General features: G+C 45.1%; 1 protein-coding gene across 1 annotated transcript in view; it reads right to left on the minus strand.

The window, feature by feature from the left end:
• The window catches only part of PACS1 (phosphofurin acidic cluster sorting protein 1), a 141,869-nt gene that overhangs the window by 17,457 nt on the left and 108,992 nt on the right, over window positions 1–15,420 (minus strand). The window contains exons 3-10 of the mRNA XM_025879484.2: window positions 11,577–11,666; window positions 10,121–10,246; window positions 8,184–8,328; window positions 7,814–7,905; window positions 7,638–7,718; window positions 4,546–4,605; window positions 3,521–3,681; window positions 3,063–3,156 (exon numbers count right to left, since the gene is read on the minus strand). Of these exons, the coding sequence (XP_025735269.1) occupies window positions 3,063–3,156; window positions 3,521–3,681; window positions 4,546–4,605; window positions 7,638–7,718; window positions 7,814–7,905; window positions 8,184–8,328; window positions 10,121–10,246; window positions 11,577–11,666 (849 nt within the window). The remainder of the gene's footprint in view (window positions 1–3,062; window positions 3,157–3,520; window positions 3,682–4,545; window positions 4,606–7,637; window positions 7,719–7,813; window positions 7,906–8,183; window positions 8,329–10,120; window positions 10,247–11,576; window positions 11,667–15,420) is intronic.

Genomic DNA, 15,420 nt, shown 5'->3' on the forward strand with positions numbered 1-15,420 from the left:
CTAATTGTGCAGTACCGGAGGCGGATGCTAGCAGTCCAACGCACTGTGCCTGTCGAGTGGTGCTGGCTGCTGCGGGAGGGGGACATGCTCCTGTGGGGGGGAGGGGCAGAGCGTGGTAGTATTTGAGGCTATCATTTTTATGAAGTACTAGTCTCTGACACCATTATTTATAGCGCAGTGGAAATAACTTTTAGCAGCAGGTAGTCTTGGCTGAAAGGCTGTATCTCTTGACCTCCCTAACTGAAGCACTGTCAGAGCCTATTGTTATCAGCTTGCAAAACCAAATTATGTTGCTACTGTGTGCTCATAGTCTTGGGAATATTTAACAACTGTACTAATTTTTTAAAATAAAATTATTTGAGAGAGAGAGCGAGAGAGAGAGAAGGAGCATGCTCGAGTGAGCGTGGGCAGGGGCAGAGGGGGAGGGAGAGAATCCCAAGCAGACTCCACACTGAGTGCAGAGCCCCATGCGGGGCTCGATCTTACGACCTTGAGATCACGACCTGAGTCGAAAGCTTAACTGAGCCACCCAGATGCCCCAACAACTGTAAAAAATAATTTGTATCAGCAGAAATTCCTTCTGGTTCTAGTGATAAACTGAATCCTCTGAAATTTGGGGAACAAAAAAGATTAAGAAAAACAAAGAACTAAATAACAACACTAGGAAATCACAGAGAGAGAGGATAAAAGTTGGGTAGCATGTACACATCTCACATATGTACAATCTCAGTGTTTTTACCCTAATACATTTGGAAGTTCTCTGTGTAAAAGCACAGCTCACTTTGTCGTTCCCGAAGGGCCTTTCATACTAAAGGATTCCAAACTTCCACGTCCACATCGAGACATATGGGGCTCTTCAAAATAGAAATATCACAGAGAACCAGCAAAGCAAGTTTGAAATCTGGCCAACTGAACAAGGATTTGAAGGACTCACTAAACAGACATCTAGATCCTAACAGTTTCAGGACAGCAGGACTAAAATGGTTCTAACAGACGATAATGAGAAGAGCCACAGCGGCTTCTGCTACCGCATGCTTCCCAAGTGGTAAATCCATCCGCCCATCAATCAAGTGCCACACTAGAGGACTGGCCTGCATTCTCTCATCGTATCTACAACTGCCTTACAAGGCATGTGCTTTTTTTTTTTTTTTTTTTTTTTTTACATGTACTTTGTAGATGAGGAAACGAAGGTCTGGCAACTGCCCCAGATCACACAGTCAGTGGAATGATGGAGTCAAGATTCAAACTCCGAAGTCTGCCTCCAGAGCACGTGCTCTCAACCCAGTCCCACCTTGCCCCAGTTGAATGTTCTGTGTAGACAGGGACCCTTAGGCCATCATATTGTAAAGACTGATACTCAATTGACTTTTGAGCTAACTGGGCTGCCATGCCAACTCTAAGACACCTGAGGCTCAGTACATCAGTGGTTTTCCCCTATAAATCATGTTAGTCATGTAACTGAGACTAAAGTTGAACTTGCAGACACGTTCTATCAACCCAGAAATGCCTTCATTAGTATAGAATAATGTATCAATTTAATAACAACGATCCCTAGTGTTTACTGGGTATCATTATTACATGTTAGTGTTATGCTTAATGTTAGTGTTATGTTATGTTAGTGTTATGCTTACATGTTAGTGTTATGCTTAATGTTTTGGGGCACTATGTCAATTAAAAATTTAACTGCATTTTGTTACAGTATCCTCATTCCACATTCCTAGTACACTATGAAACAGTTCTCCTTCGGCCAGGTCCCAGGTTTCTTTCTAGAAAAGTCATTCCTTATATTTATATTTAAGATGGAATCTGGTTGTAGGGGCCAACGACCCGTCCATGTGGACACTGACGATTCAGCAGCCCCTGAGAAAGAGCAGCTACAAGCCACATAAACAGTAAGATGAGGTCTCAGTCCCGGATCAGAGTGCAGGCTCTGTAAGCGGCCTGCCAGAGGCTTCTCTGTTGGAAGGATTCTGCTTGTGGACTGCAGTTTTCCATCCCACATTTCCCCACTGATGCCACCTGCTGCCACTGTCCTAGGGCAGACAGTGGCCACTGTGCCTTAACCAGGAAGAGGGATAAGGTGGGAGGCAGCCCCACCTGGTGGCAGCAAGCAGTAAAGCAGCCCATGCGTGGACTCTTGAGCTGCCACGGGGTCTGCAGACACCTGGGACAGGCAGCAGCCCTTCTGTAGATACAGTGCTTTTCAGGGGATGGAGGGCCTCACTTGCTTCACATATCCTTTCCTTACAATTAATACCTATCTGCAAGGTGAGTTTTGTACGCCCTCTCTTAGAGTGGAAAGAACAGGAGGACTTAAAGGATTCAGTCTCTTTGATCTACAGAAAAGACACTGGGCTTGCAAAAGCAAAACATAAACTACACTAAAATCATGCCCGGCATCTCCTTCCCTTTAGTTGTAAATGAGGGGAAGAATGGCTTCCCAGGGCCTGATGTAGATACAGCATCAACCCAGGCTCCAACCTCTGATCCACTGCTAGGGAGAGCCTTCCCAAGCAGGGACAGAGCATGGTCCAGGATGATGCTGGGCTCTGGTGGTGCTACAGGAGACAGCAACTCCTTCCTCTTGGTCAACAGGCAAAATGGAAACCTGCCCACTAAATTCCTAATTCTCTGAAAGTACTACCCCCTTCTATGAATAAAGCCTATGTGGTATCTCTGAATAGACCCTGTGGGCTTCCTGCCCCCTTACATTCTTTCTCTATCTGGAAAGAAGAATTACTTACCACTAGCAAGATGCCATACTCCCAGCTACCACATGACAGATGTTGAGGGAAAAATTTAAGGTACTGTGTGTTCTGGGAGGGAAGGCTCCACGTTGTGGCAGGAACTGACCAAAATAGGACACCCAAATAGCCACAGCAATGCCCATAAGAGAACTAAACTCCCAGCCAGGACTCTGATTAGGACACCCAAGGTTGAAGCAAAATGAGAGTGCTCTTCTGAGGTCACAAGATGAGCCAAGAGCAGAGTGCCCAGAGTGTTAAGCCCCAACACTCCCCTGGCCCCTCTCCCCAACCCCCATAGCCATTGGTCTTGCTCACAGGGCTGGTGGTGTCTTTGCCGAGGCTGCCCTTGCTGTTGAGGCTGCCAATCTCCGTCTGTGAGCTGGACTGCGACATCCCCTCAAAGAAGGGCCTGCGGTGAAGAAGCACAGCCAGGGTCAGTGGCCACCAGGGCCCAAAGCAGCAGCTCATGGAGAGCCGGGTAGTGATGGAGTTCAAGAAAGATGGACAACCCGGGCTTGAAGGATGCCCGCTGAGGAAGGACGTGGCAGCGGTGGACAAGCAGGACCGGACCAAAGGGCTCCCGACTATCAGGATTTTTGTCAGCTAGAGGCAAAAACAGTGATCTTTATCCAGACAGCTGGAGATTCAACAAGGGTGAGGAGCCAAGATACCCTGATAATGGAGGGTAAGTGAGGGAGGGGGTCTAGGAGATTGCTTTGGCTTAGAAAGGAGAGATGCAGGGAGACAACTGGTCGAGGAGTTTTGGGCCTCACTTGAGCTTGGGCTTTGGAGTACTGAGGATGCTCTCGGTCTCCTCCATCTCAGGGCCGCTGTCGCTGGGATTGTACATCTCCAGACTGTCGTATAGTTCATCCAAGTCCTCTTCCACTTCTCGAATCTGCTCTCGGGATACATGTTCCAGCCCAAAGCCCACCTGTGGGGGGAAAATCTTTGAGTTTGGGGTTACCTCTATTAACAACTATGGTAGATGTGCAACTCTTTCCTCCTGGACAGGTACCAGCTGGCCTCCTTAACTAGTCCTCCTTAAGGGCCACAGCTTCACATTCATCGGCATAACCTTGGTGTCCTTTTTGTGACCCAGTCCTGAGAGCAAGGATGTGGTGAGACCACCTTTCCTTTTCAGTGCCCCCCTACCACTCCATACTACGGGCCTGGCATGAGGGAGAAAAGCAGAAGTGCTAATGTACCTCTGCCAAAGAACAGGTGCAAGAAAACCCAGAAGACCGTGACCCTGTACAGGCTGGTTCTATTTTTCTGAGGAGCCCACAGAAGGACAAAGAAACCTCTGAACAATTTTCCTCTCCATCTCTTTTCCAGTGCACTGAGAAGAGAAGCCTGTGAACTGGCACCAGGCCGGTCAGAGCCCAGGGAGGACACTGCTTCTCTATTGATGGCCAATTCTTGGTTACTTTAGGGCTGACCACTGAGGTCAGCCTACCTCACAGGCTGTTGTGCACAATGTTCCCATTCTGATAGGAGGGAAACTTAAACAACAACAACTGGATGTGTTACTAATGTCCCATGCCAGAAGGGTGGTATTAACCAATAGTTGAGTATAACCAGGTTACCCCTGCCTCCAGGTACCGTGAATCCTTGGGTGCTACATGGAAAGCCTTTCTTTCTCTTTTCAAGGAGCTTAAAGCCCTTCTTTAGCTATTCTCTCACTTGGGGGTCCTGCAGTCCTGACTCCCAGTGGCAGGAAAGAATGCACCCCAGGAACGAGGGTGAAACTCAGGGAATTCTACTCACCATCAAACTTGGGAGTAAGGGGTCGTACCTCATCTGAAACTTTAAACCGCTTCAGGAGGGCCACAAACTTCTGTTTGATGTTAGGTTGCTGTAGGAACAAATTGCACAAAAGTTCTCAAACAATACCCACCTGTGGATGGCTTCCCAGGGCCTGATGTAGATACAGCATCAACCCAGCCAATTTAAGTCAACTGAGTGATCTAGAGCCCACTTTTGTAGAGAACTGTGAGAAGACATGAAGATGGGAAAACAGCTTCTACACTCTGGCACGTAAAACCCACCAGGGAAGCAGGCACGTGCATGGTTAATGCTGGAATGATTCCCAGGGCTGTGGGCATAGATGGAAGGAGGAGGTCTCACCCCTCCCTGGGACCCTCCACCACCCACACATCTCAGCTCATCCCTTTCTCAAGCCCTTCAGATCCACGGTGCTGCTTGATGATTTCCACCTGCATATACACAGGCACCTCAAGCATTTTCTTTCTTTTTTTTTTTTTACCTCAAGCATTTTCAAGAATGTATCACCTTCTGCCTGTGTTTCCATCCTGGGTACCATTATCACCAACCCCCTGATCATGGGCGTCTGAACCTAGAGTGTCTCCCCTCCCCTTTTCCCTCACAGCCCAGTGTTCACTAACTCCTATCCTCTTTTTCATCTGTAATACCACTGCTTTCCTTCAGGCCTTTCTCCCCACATCTCTGTGGGTCACTGCAATGGCCTTCAACCATCACTCCTCCACCCTCACACTCCCAGCCAGTTTCCAGTCTTGTTCTTTCCAGAGTCCACAGTGATCATTACAAATGCAAATCTCATCATGTTACTCCCCAAATTAGAGGTCTTCATTGGCCCCCAGTGCCCAGAGAAGAAAGCTGCAGCATCAAGCCTGTGTCTGTCTTGAGGGCTGCCCTGCCTGTCCCTAGCCTCACCTCACCATTGAACACCTCACACCCCCCATTCAAGTGGAAACTGCTGATAGTTCTGTAAAGAATGGCATGCTGCTGTACCCCTCTGGGTCTTTATATATGGTATCTTCTGCCCTGACTACACTTGGTGAAGTTCTATTTATCCTTAGAAACTCATCTCTCGGCATCTGGTCTGTGAAGCCCTCTTGGCATTCCTGCCCAGAGTTGGTCACTTTGCCCTGAGCACCATTGCTCTCCCTTACACCAAGCTCTATCTTCTAGCACCTACTCTACTATGTTGTAGCAGCTGGTTTAGAGGCTGTCTGTGTCCAGACACTGTGATCTCCTTGATGGCAGGGACTAAGCTTTTCTTATCTCTATGTCTCTAACTCCAGGCACAATGACGGTTCCTAAGTACTTCCTGACTGAATGATAGATTTGACATCTGGGGATGGAAGAGACTAACTTGCAAGTAAGACTGAGCCAGGCCTTCAAGAAAAAGCAGGGCTTCCGAAGGTGGAAAGGGCATCCAGAGCAGAGAAAAAAAAGAACAAAAAACACAAATCAATTAGTGTATCTAGAACAAAGTATTCTTGGTAGGGAGAGAAGAATGCATGTGTACAAAAGGAGACAGAAACTAAAGAACCATTACTAAGTCTCTGGTAATCTGACTGGAAAGTGCCTGGAGCTAAAAAAAAAAAAAAAACAAACCAAAGAACAACCTTTGAGGGAGGGGATATTAATAGGAGCACTGAATTCTGGTCATATAATAGGGTAAGCTATGGTTCATAGGAGACCACAGGGAAAGGTGATTTATAAAGCTCCAGGAGGCACCCTATGGGAAAAAAACAGGGCCTCTCTGTGGTTATGGAACAAGAGAAAGAAGAACTTAACAGAAGGAGCTACAACACAGAGTGATCCTGCAGCCTCTTCCCATCCTGAGTACAACAGCATAAGATGTCTGAAGCCCTGGGGACGTGCCTTACCCAGGCCATACCTGAGGACAACAAAACAGTTCTCACGCTCTCTAGTCATTCATTATTCAATGGGGGAAATCAAGGCCATAGTCTTGAGGATTTACATTTAAGCCCAGTGATACCTAAGGATGCATGGAGAGATGATAGTGTGGTTTCCTGATGAATGCCAGGCTCAGATGCCACACATTTGGAAGGTCTGGCCTGCATTTATTTCACTCCTGTAGGTGATGGGAATCTCTGCTCTTGGGGTCCCTAGGCTAGTTCTGCACTAGAATCGGGATATGTCTGGGGAAAAATGAAACTGAGTTTCTAGCACTTTTGACTCTCCCACATTTTAGCACAGGAACTCCAGAGTCAGTCAAAGTTAACCTAGACCGAGAAACAGACTCTGAACTATAGAGAACAAACTGATGGTTACCGGAGGGAGGTGGGTGGGGGGGATGAGTGAAATAGGTGAAGAGAATTAAGAGTACGCTTATCACAATGAGCACTGAGTAATGTACAGAATTGCTGAATCACTGTATTATACATCTGGAACTAATATAACACTGTAGGTTAACTATACTGCAATTAAAATTAAATTAAAATAAATTTAAAAACAAAAAAACTCTCAAAGTTAACCTAGAAATCCAGGTATTAAGTGTCTCAGTTCAGGATTCTAATTTCACCAAAAATAGTGACTTTTGAGGAAATCTTATATAGGAGACACAATTCAAAGGCATTTGGCTTCAAAGGTTATGGATCCATTAAGGCAGGAACTACATGCAATGTAATTAGACCTTACCAAACCCACAGTTCTAAGCACTAGCCTATTATTTCTGGGTTAAACGATTAAAAATCGTGATAGCCCTAGAGAAGATTGGGTCTGTCCATGTGGTAGGCAGGACGTAATTTGAAGTAGTCACCTGGAGAGGGGACAAGGGGTGTCTGAGGCATTCTGCTTCTTAAGGAAGCATTACCTGTTCCAAAGTCTAAAACAAGGTTTCTCAACCTATTTTCTACCCTGAGATAACCTGAAAAATATAATACGCTCCTATAAGTAACACTGCTTCTCTACAACAGTGACTCTTAATTAGGTGGTGGTGGTGGAGGAGGAGGAGATAAAAGGGTGTATCAGAACCTCCAGAACCTCCATGTGCAGATTTTTAAAAAGACCCCAGGAAGTTTCAATACACCACTCCCATCCTACCTCCAAATTGAAAATCTCAGCTAAAACATTCCCCAGACCTTTGAGGCTCACCCTTGTGATGGCAGAGGTTGAGGTTAGTTTCCTCCGGGTCTTCTTTACTTTCCGTAGATCTTCATCCTCATAGAACAGGTCCTAAGGGGGTAGGTGGATGGAATGAAGTTGGGAAATCCCAGGAGGGTCTGGAATCATTTCTCAGATACTACATGTGAGGGGCTGTGGAGAGTTACCTGCCCATGCAATGGATCATCACTGCCTTCCTGTTCTGATGAAAAACTTTCCTCCTCTTCCTCAGAATAATTGTCAATATCAGGAGAACGATCTGGAAAGAGACACCTTAGTAAGACAACCTTGCAATGCAAAGATCTGGCCTAAGAGAGTCTGGTTGGCTGGAATCATGGCTCCCATCAGGTGGAAATATGGCTGGGGTAGAGGAGAGGGCCACAGCCATTGTAGGCCACATTTTATTCTCAGGGATCTCTATAAACTTCTTTCATAGGAACATTTTAGGCCCTGGCTTGTTCAGCTTTTCCAGGATGGGGAGCAGGTGATGGGCTTGTTCTTGACCCACAGGGCCTCCAGATACTGTATACATCTTACCAGAGAGCTTGGATTTGATTCCTTCATGGTCAATGGGCTGGCTGGACAGAGAGTAGATCTTTATTTCTGCCACAGGCACAGAGACATCCTTCACATTGCTGTGCAGGCCAAGCACCAAGGCGCCTTCATTAGGGTGCTGCATCACCTGAGACCACAGGGTAGCAATGCAAATGCCTTACTGGAGGAGGTGAGTTACCATTTTCATAAATCCAAATGGTTGTGCAAGCCAATGGGAATGGCATTGTGCGAATACATTTTCTTTCTCACTATTTTTCAAATCCAAGGTTACTGTTCTCCTATTACCTTCAAGGTCCTACTTGAAATGCCAGCCACTGGTCAGGCCCCGTGCTTAAAAACAAAAATCAAGCCTCAAGACTGAAAATGATGGTTAATCTCTAGGACTACATTTTAGTTTTAGTCTTTGACAGAGAACTAGTTCTCCTAGCTGGGTGGAGCCACCCTGCAGATGGTGGTCACCTGTGTCTGGCAATGGGGAAAAGGACCTACAGGACGTGAGAAAACGGAAGGGCTTGACACAGGTGGGGAAATGTGGTGTCCATAATACTTCACTCCCTACAGTCCCTCATACTGATTCAAAACCCAAAGAAGAAAGACCGAAAGGCTGGGACTATTTCACATATTCTATTTATTAAGGTCACAAAAATTTTCCTATTTAATGTACTAAAGTAGACATAAGTTAAAACGGATCTGTGGGCTGGCTGCATGGGGGCTGGGCATGTGGCAACGGCAGAGTTCTGCAAGAGGGGGAAGCCTCCTGGTGCCAGCCACATGGGGAATTCCATGCAGAATGGGAGGCCACCAGATCCTGCAGACAGGACTGTGATGGATGTCAACTATTTCCGAGCGGCAGGATTTGAGGAGCAAGCTAGTGCTTCTCAGGAACAGGAAATCGATGGATGGAAAATCCCTGCTATTGATGACAAGAAATGACACGTTGACAGGACTTCAGTTAAATGGGGGCCTGCCCTGAAAATCTACAAGTATCATGTAAAACCTCTGCAGACAAAGCATTTAAAGAACAACGCCTCATAGTACAGCCAAACTAGGGTCTTAGACGTCAAAAAATACATAATGACATAATTTTGTTTCATGTGATAAAATTCTGTAAACATAATACACACGTGTATATGTAAAGAATTTCAATCAAATGAAACGTCATCCTATCGAACAGATGAGGCAATTCATTGGCTGACTGAACTCAGCCAGGAGGAGCACGGATACCTTGTGGACAGGATGGAGCTTGTCAAACAGAGGGATCTTCAGTCTTTGACATGACTGAACAGCCCTCCCCACTAAAGGGATTTTCTTCACAGACTGCTTTCCCAAAATCCTTGAAAAAGGACCAAATTGAATGATTTTTTGGTTACCAATGTAGGGAGATTACAAACAAGAAAACTTGGGGAAGGGGAGAAAAGAGAGAGAGATGGCGGTCTTCCTTGAATTCCTCTGCTCCTGACAGCTTGTGTTATTTGGATGGAATTGACAACACCCCTTTTCACAGAGGCTCCTTCACTTGACCTTACTAAGGCTTCTCTGTCTTTCATTTATTTATTCATGAAAGACAGAGAGAGAGAGAGAGGCAGAGGGAGAAGCAGGCTCCCAAGGATCAGAGAGCCCGATGAGGGACTCGATCCCAGAACTCTGGGATCATGACCTGAGCCGAAGGCAGATGCTTAACCATCTGAGCCACCCAGGCACCCAGTTTGAATTTTCTTTTAAAGAAAAACATTTTGTGAGGGAGAAAGTACCTGGATAAGAAGAGGTATACCCTGAATTTCCAATAAAAGAACTGACTTGTAAAATAAACTAAAACACCCGGCCAATGGGCTGGGAAAATCATTTGCTGGGCTCAGCTGGCTGGGCCTTGTGTCTCTCTTGGGCTCTCTGACCTAAAGGCTGGAGACAGTTCCTCTTACCTCTGCCATGTTGATGAGTCCCACAGCTAGGGTTTTATAGCCCAAGATGGTCCGGTTCTTGTAGCGCTTTCTCCTTTGCAACATGATCTGTAGCTTGTTGGCATCTCGCTTCAGGAAATGAGGATACTGCCAAATATAAAAGAGTCAAGCACGGTTAATAAGCAACTGAGTCTTGGGGCACTTGTGTGGCTCAGTAGGTTGAGTGTCTGCCTTTGGCTCAGGTCATGATCCCAAGGTCCTGGGATCGAGCCCTGTATCTGGCTCCTTGCTCAGCGGGCAGCCTGCTTCTCCCTCTTCCTCTGCCCCTCCCCCTGCTTGTGCTCTTTCTCAAATAAATAAAATCTTTAAAAAAAAAAGCAAATGGGTCCTTGGTGGGTTCTGGTCCTGCTGGAGGATACAGTGCAAATTTTCTGTGCCTCACTGTCTTCTGTCTTTACAAGGCTGGGAATCAGGGGTGAAGGAGCCACCCTTAAGTCGCTGCTGAGGGTCTGATTCTGCTTGGTGCCTGACTTCCATTCTGCAGCTCTGTGGTAAACACATGTTCAGAAAACTGCCTCTTGGTGGCTCAGTTGGTTAAGAGTCTGCCTTTGGCTCAGGTCATGATCCTGGGGCCCTGGGATTAAGCCCCTTGTCAGCTCCCTGCTCAGGGGGGAGTCGGCTTGTCCCTCTCCCTGCCCATCCACTCAACTCCCCCCGCCACCACCCCGCCGGCTCGTGCTTTCTTTCTCACTCTCTCTCCAATAAATAAAATCTTTTTAAAAAAGAAAAGAGAGACAATAAAAAAATTAAAATAAAAAAAAAAAAGAAAAGAAAAGAGAGGTGCCTGGGGGGCTCAGTCTGTTAAGCGTCTGCCTTCGGCTCAGGTCATGGTCCCAGGGTCCTGGGATCAAGCCCCGCATCAGGCTCCTGGCTCAGCGGGAAGCCCGCTTCTCCCTCTCCCACTCTCCCTGCTTGTGTTCCCTCTCTCGCTGCGTCTCTGTCAAATAAATAAATAAAATCTTAAAAAAAAAAAGAAAGAAAGAAAAGAAAACTGCCTCTTTCCTTGCCATGTGACCAAGTGTTTTCTCCATGTGCTTCAATTTGGGCTCCTGGGATTATGATGAGAGAGAGACATACTAAAGAGGATAAGGAGGAGAAGGGAAGGAATTGAGATTACAACCTGGGGGCAGAACGAGACTGAAGGGGACACATTCAGCTGGAGTGTGGGCTGCAGATTACCAAGGAGAGGTAATGGGGCTGAGGGCAGGCTAACAGCCTTATCCAAGGAAAAGGAAAAGAACTTGGGTCTCAGCATCCTCACTGTGACTGGCTAAGTGACTGCTCTGGCCCTTCAGGCTAGTGATAGAGGATCAGTTCATTGGGCTATGGCTGCTCTTGGATAAAACAGTCTCCAGATTAAAGGACTATTTAGAGACTAGACTGGACATTAGTGACCTAAGGTTGAGTAGACTCTTACCTGGAGGGAGAAGGTTAATTGGAGTTCTGTTTCCACCAGTCCACTAGCTGGAAGGACGATCTCATTGGAGCGAAGAATCCTTTTTGAACCCTGAAACCAAGAAAAAATAGGTCAAATATGTATCATCAAAAATCAGACCGAAAGAAATACTAAGTTTGCAAACAACTTTTAAACTCTACAAATATTTTTACCAAATATTTCAATGGTCTTTGTTAGGCTCATTAAAATCAAGCCACATCATAGGTATGATTTTACATGCATTATGTTGTGTGTTCATAAAAGGTTTTCACACAAAAGTGATTTATTTTTGCACGTGAGTTCTCCTAACACTCCCAAAGAAGAGCTTTCCCCATGCTCACCTCTGCCTCCCTTCTTCCTCTCAAACTGACACTTCACCTGCACTGTCTTGCCTTTGGGCCTTTCTTTTCACGTGCTTTTTTTTCTTCTTGGATGCTCACTCGTGTTTCTACATATACCTAAGGCACTCATCTTTCAGGTCTCAGTTTAATGTTTTTCCAGGAACCTTTCCTTTCAGCCCTACCTCTTCCAACCTAACAATGGGCTAGATACCCCAGCATTTTTAGCTCTAAAAATAAAGTTGGGCCAAACTATTCCTAAGGTGTAAAAAGAGATCAGCAGGAGGGCCTAAGGAATGTCAGTAAATTTGTATAAATTATTTTTTAATTGAGATTTAATTTAAACACGGTGAAATGCCCAGATCTCCAGTACACAGATCAATGAGTTGATAAATGCATATACCTGTGTAACCCACATCTGCCTCAGGACGTACATCATTTCTATTGCTCCAGAAAAACTCTGTGATCCTTCCCAAACAATTCTACACTGCTCTTTCAGAGGTAAGCACTTGTTCTGATTTCTTTCACCATAGGTTAGTTTTGCGAATTCTAAAATTCCATATAAATGGAGTCATATGGTATGCACTATTCTGGTTGGGCTTCTTCAAACATCTTTTGAGGTTCATACAGGGTATTGCATGTATTAGTAGTTCATTCCTTTTTATTGCCGAGTGGAATTCCATTCTATGAATATACCACACTTTGTCCATTCTACTGTTGCTGAACATTCACATTTGGGTCATTTCTAGTTTTTGGCTATTATGGCTCATGTTGCCATTTTGTTACAAGTCTGTGTAGACCTATATGTTGTTACTTTTTCTTAGGCAAACACCTAGGAGAGGAATTGCTGGGTCTTAGGGTAGATGTATGTTTAACTTTATGAGAAACTGCCAGACCAAAGTGTTGATACCATTCCCACCCCCAGCAGCAGTGTATGAGAGCTCCAGTTACTCCATATCTTCACCAGCACTTGGTGTGATGAGGCTTTGATTCATGGATTCTAATGGGTACATACAGTGGAATATCGCTGTGGGTGCAATTTGCATTTCTCTGATGACTATTACTATTAAGCACCTTTCCATTAGTTTATTGATCATTTGTAAACTGCCATTTATGAGGTGCCTGGTCAAACATTTTCATCCAGGTTTGTTTAACTTGCTTTTGAATTATAAGAGTTTTTTTATGTATACAAGTCACTTGTCAGATATATGTATTGTAAATATTTCCTTGCCTACTTATTTTCTTAATGGTATCTTTTGATGAAGTATTTAATTTTATTATTTTTTTATGGTTAATGCATTCTGGGTCCTAAGAAATCTCTGCCTACTCTAAGACTGTGAAGTTACTCTGCTGTGTTGGAGCAGGTATTCTGCTGTTTCCCTTTAAAAATTTTGTAATTTGGGCGCCTGGGTGGCTCAGTCGTTAAGCGTCTGCCTTTGGCTCAGGTCACGATCCCAGGGTCCTGGGATCGAGCCCCACATCAGGCTCCCTGCTCAGCGGGAAGCTTGCTTCTCCCTCTCCCACTCTCCCTGCTTCTGTTCCTTCTCTCACTGTCTCTCTCTCTCTCTCTGTCAAATAAATAAATAAAATCTTAAAAAATTTTGTTTAATAATTTTAGTTTTTATATTTAGGTTTTATATCCATTTCTAATTTTTGTTTTTACAAAATGCAAATTTTGTTTATTGCAGGAAGGAAAATCTAAATACAATATTTCACAATGTTTTTGTAATGAGAATAGTATTAAATCATACCAATGAAAAATAATAAAAGTAAATTCTGCCTCATCTGTTAGATAACACTTTTCATAATAACCACTATTACGAACAAGAATCTTGACAAAATTTTTACCTGACTTTATTGATTTGATTTTAAAAAATCTCTGTAAAATGAATCTCAGAAATGCTGAAAGAATTCAAAATGTGGTTTATATATAGCAGTGGTTCCAACCAGAGGTAGGAGACATTTGGCAATATTCAGACATAGTTTTGGTTATTATATATATATTTTTTAAGATTTTATTTATTTGACACAGATAGAGAGAGAGAGAGCACAAGCAGGGGGAGCGGCAGGCAGAGCGAGAAGGAGAAGCAGGCTCTCTGCCGAGCAAGGAGCCCGATACGGGGCTCAATCCCAGGACCCTGGGATCGTGACCTGAGCTGAAGGCAGCCGCTTAACCGACTGAGCCACCCAGGCGCCCCAGTTTTGGTTATTATAACTGGTGTGTGTGTGTGCGTGCGCGTGTGAAGTATTTCTAGAGGGTAGAGGCCAGGGTTGTTGCTGACCATCCTGTGATGCACCAACAGACCCCACATGTCTAGTGCCACTGCTGAGAAACCCTGCTCTAGCTGAAACCTCATCTCCACTGAACACATGGCTTCTTGGGTAACTCTCTCAAATGGTGGCCGTTTTTCTCCCATAACCCACACACCACTGGATTAGAGATGGGGAAGGTGTCCTTGTTTTCATCACCAGCTCTAGAACATTCTCCCCTCCACCTCTCTAAAAACCCTATTCTAAATTGATGCCCTCCGTCCATATTACCCTCTCTTCCCTGTTGTTGCTGGGATCTTTAACTGTAGTCATTCCTGCTCATTTCTTGATTTTAGCTCCTCACTCACTGTTCTCCCCAGTAGTACACCAGCCATAACTCTCTGTGGTTTCAATGTATGCTCTTCCCTACGTCATGGTTGCCTCAGTCCCCTAACCCCTCTCTTCCGATGATCTTGTCCTCACACTTGTCTTAGCTACTCACCCAAACGATCATACTCCGGATCTTATCATTACCAATAATTACAACCAATACCTAATCTCAGTTTCATGCTCCCCACTCTGATTACCACCTATCTTTTCAGCTCATTCTCTCTGGTTTGTCAACAACAATAATCCCTCAGACCCACCAGGGCCTACAATCCAAGGATCCTTCCATTGTTTCAATTTTCCTCAGGCCCCTGTTGTCTGTCTCTCCTCCTTACCCAGCTTAAATGCCACAGTCAATCTTTATAAATATGTTCTTGCACACAACCTTAACTCCTGTGCTCTGCTGCTAGTTTGCCATACTCATTTGGTAAAAATTACAACCCTATTTAAATTCAACTTCAGGGCACCTGGGTAGCTCAGTTGGTTAAGCATCTGCCTTCGGCTCAAGTCATGATCCCAGAGTCCTGGGATCGAGCCCCGCATCGGGCTCTCTGCTCAGCGGGGAGTCTGTTTCTCCCTCTCCCTCTGCCCCTTCCCCGGCTCCTGCTCTCTTTCTCTCAAATAAATAAATAAAATCTTAAGGGGGGGGGAATCAGAGGGGGAGATGAACCATGACAGACTATGGACTCTAGGAATCAAACTGAGGGTTTTGGGGGGACGGGGAATGGGTGAGCATGGTGATGGGTATTAAGGAGGGCACGTATTGCATGGAGCACTGGATGTTAATACGCAAACAGTGAATCATGGAACACTTAAAAAAAAAAATCTAACTGCACCAGCTGAACATGCCC

The sequence above is a fragment of the Callorhinus ursinus genome, unplaced genomic scaffold (assembly GCF_003265705.2).
Source record: "Callorhinus ursinus isolate GAN/ISIS: 27379988/994484 unplaced genomic scaffold, GSC_fseal_2.0 scaffold51, whole genome shotgun sequence".
NCBI lineage: Eukaryota > Metazoa > Chordata > Mammalia > Carnivora > Otariidae > Callorhinus > Callorhinus ursinus.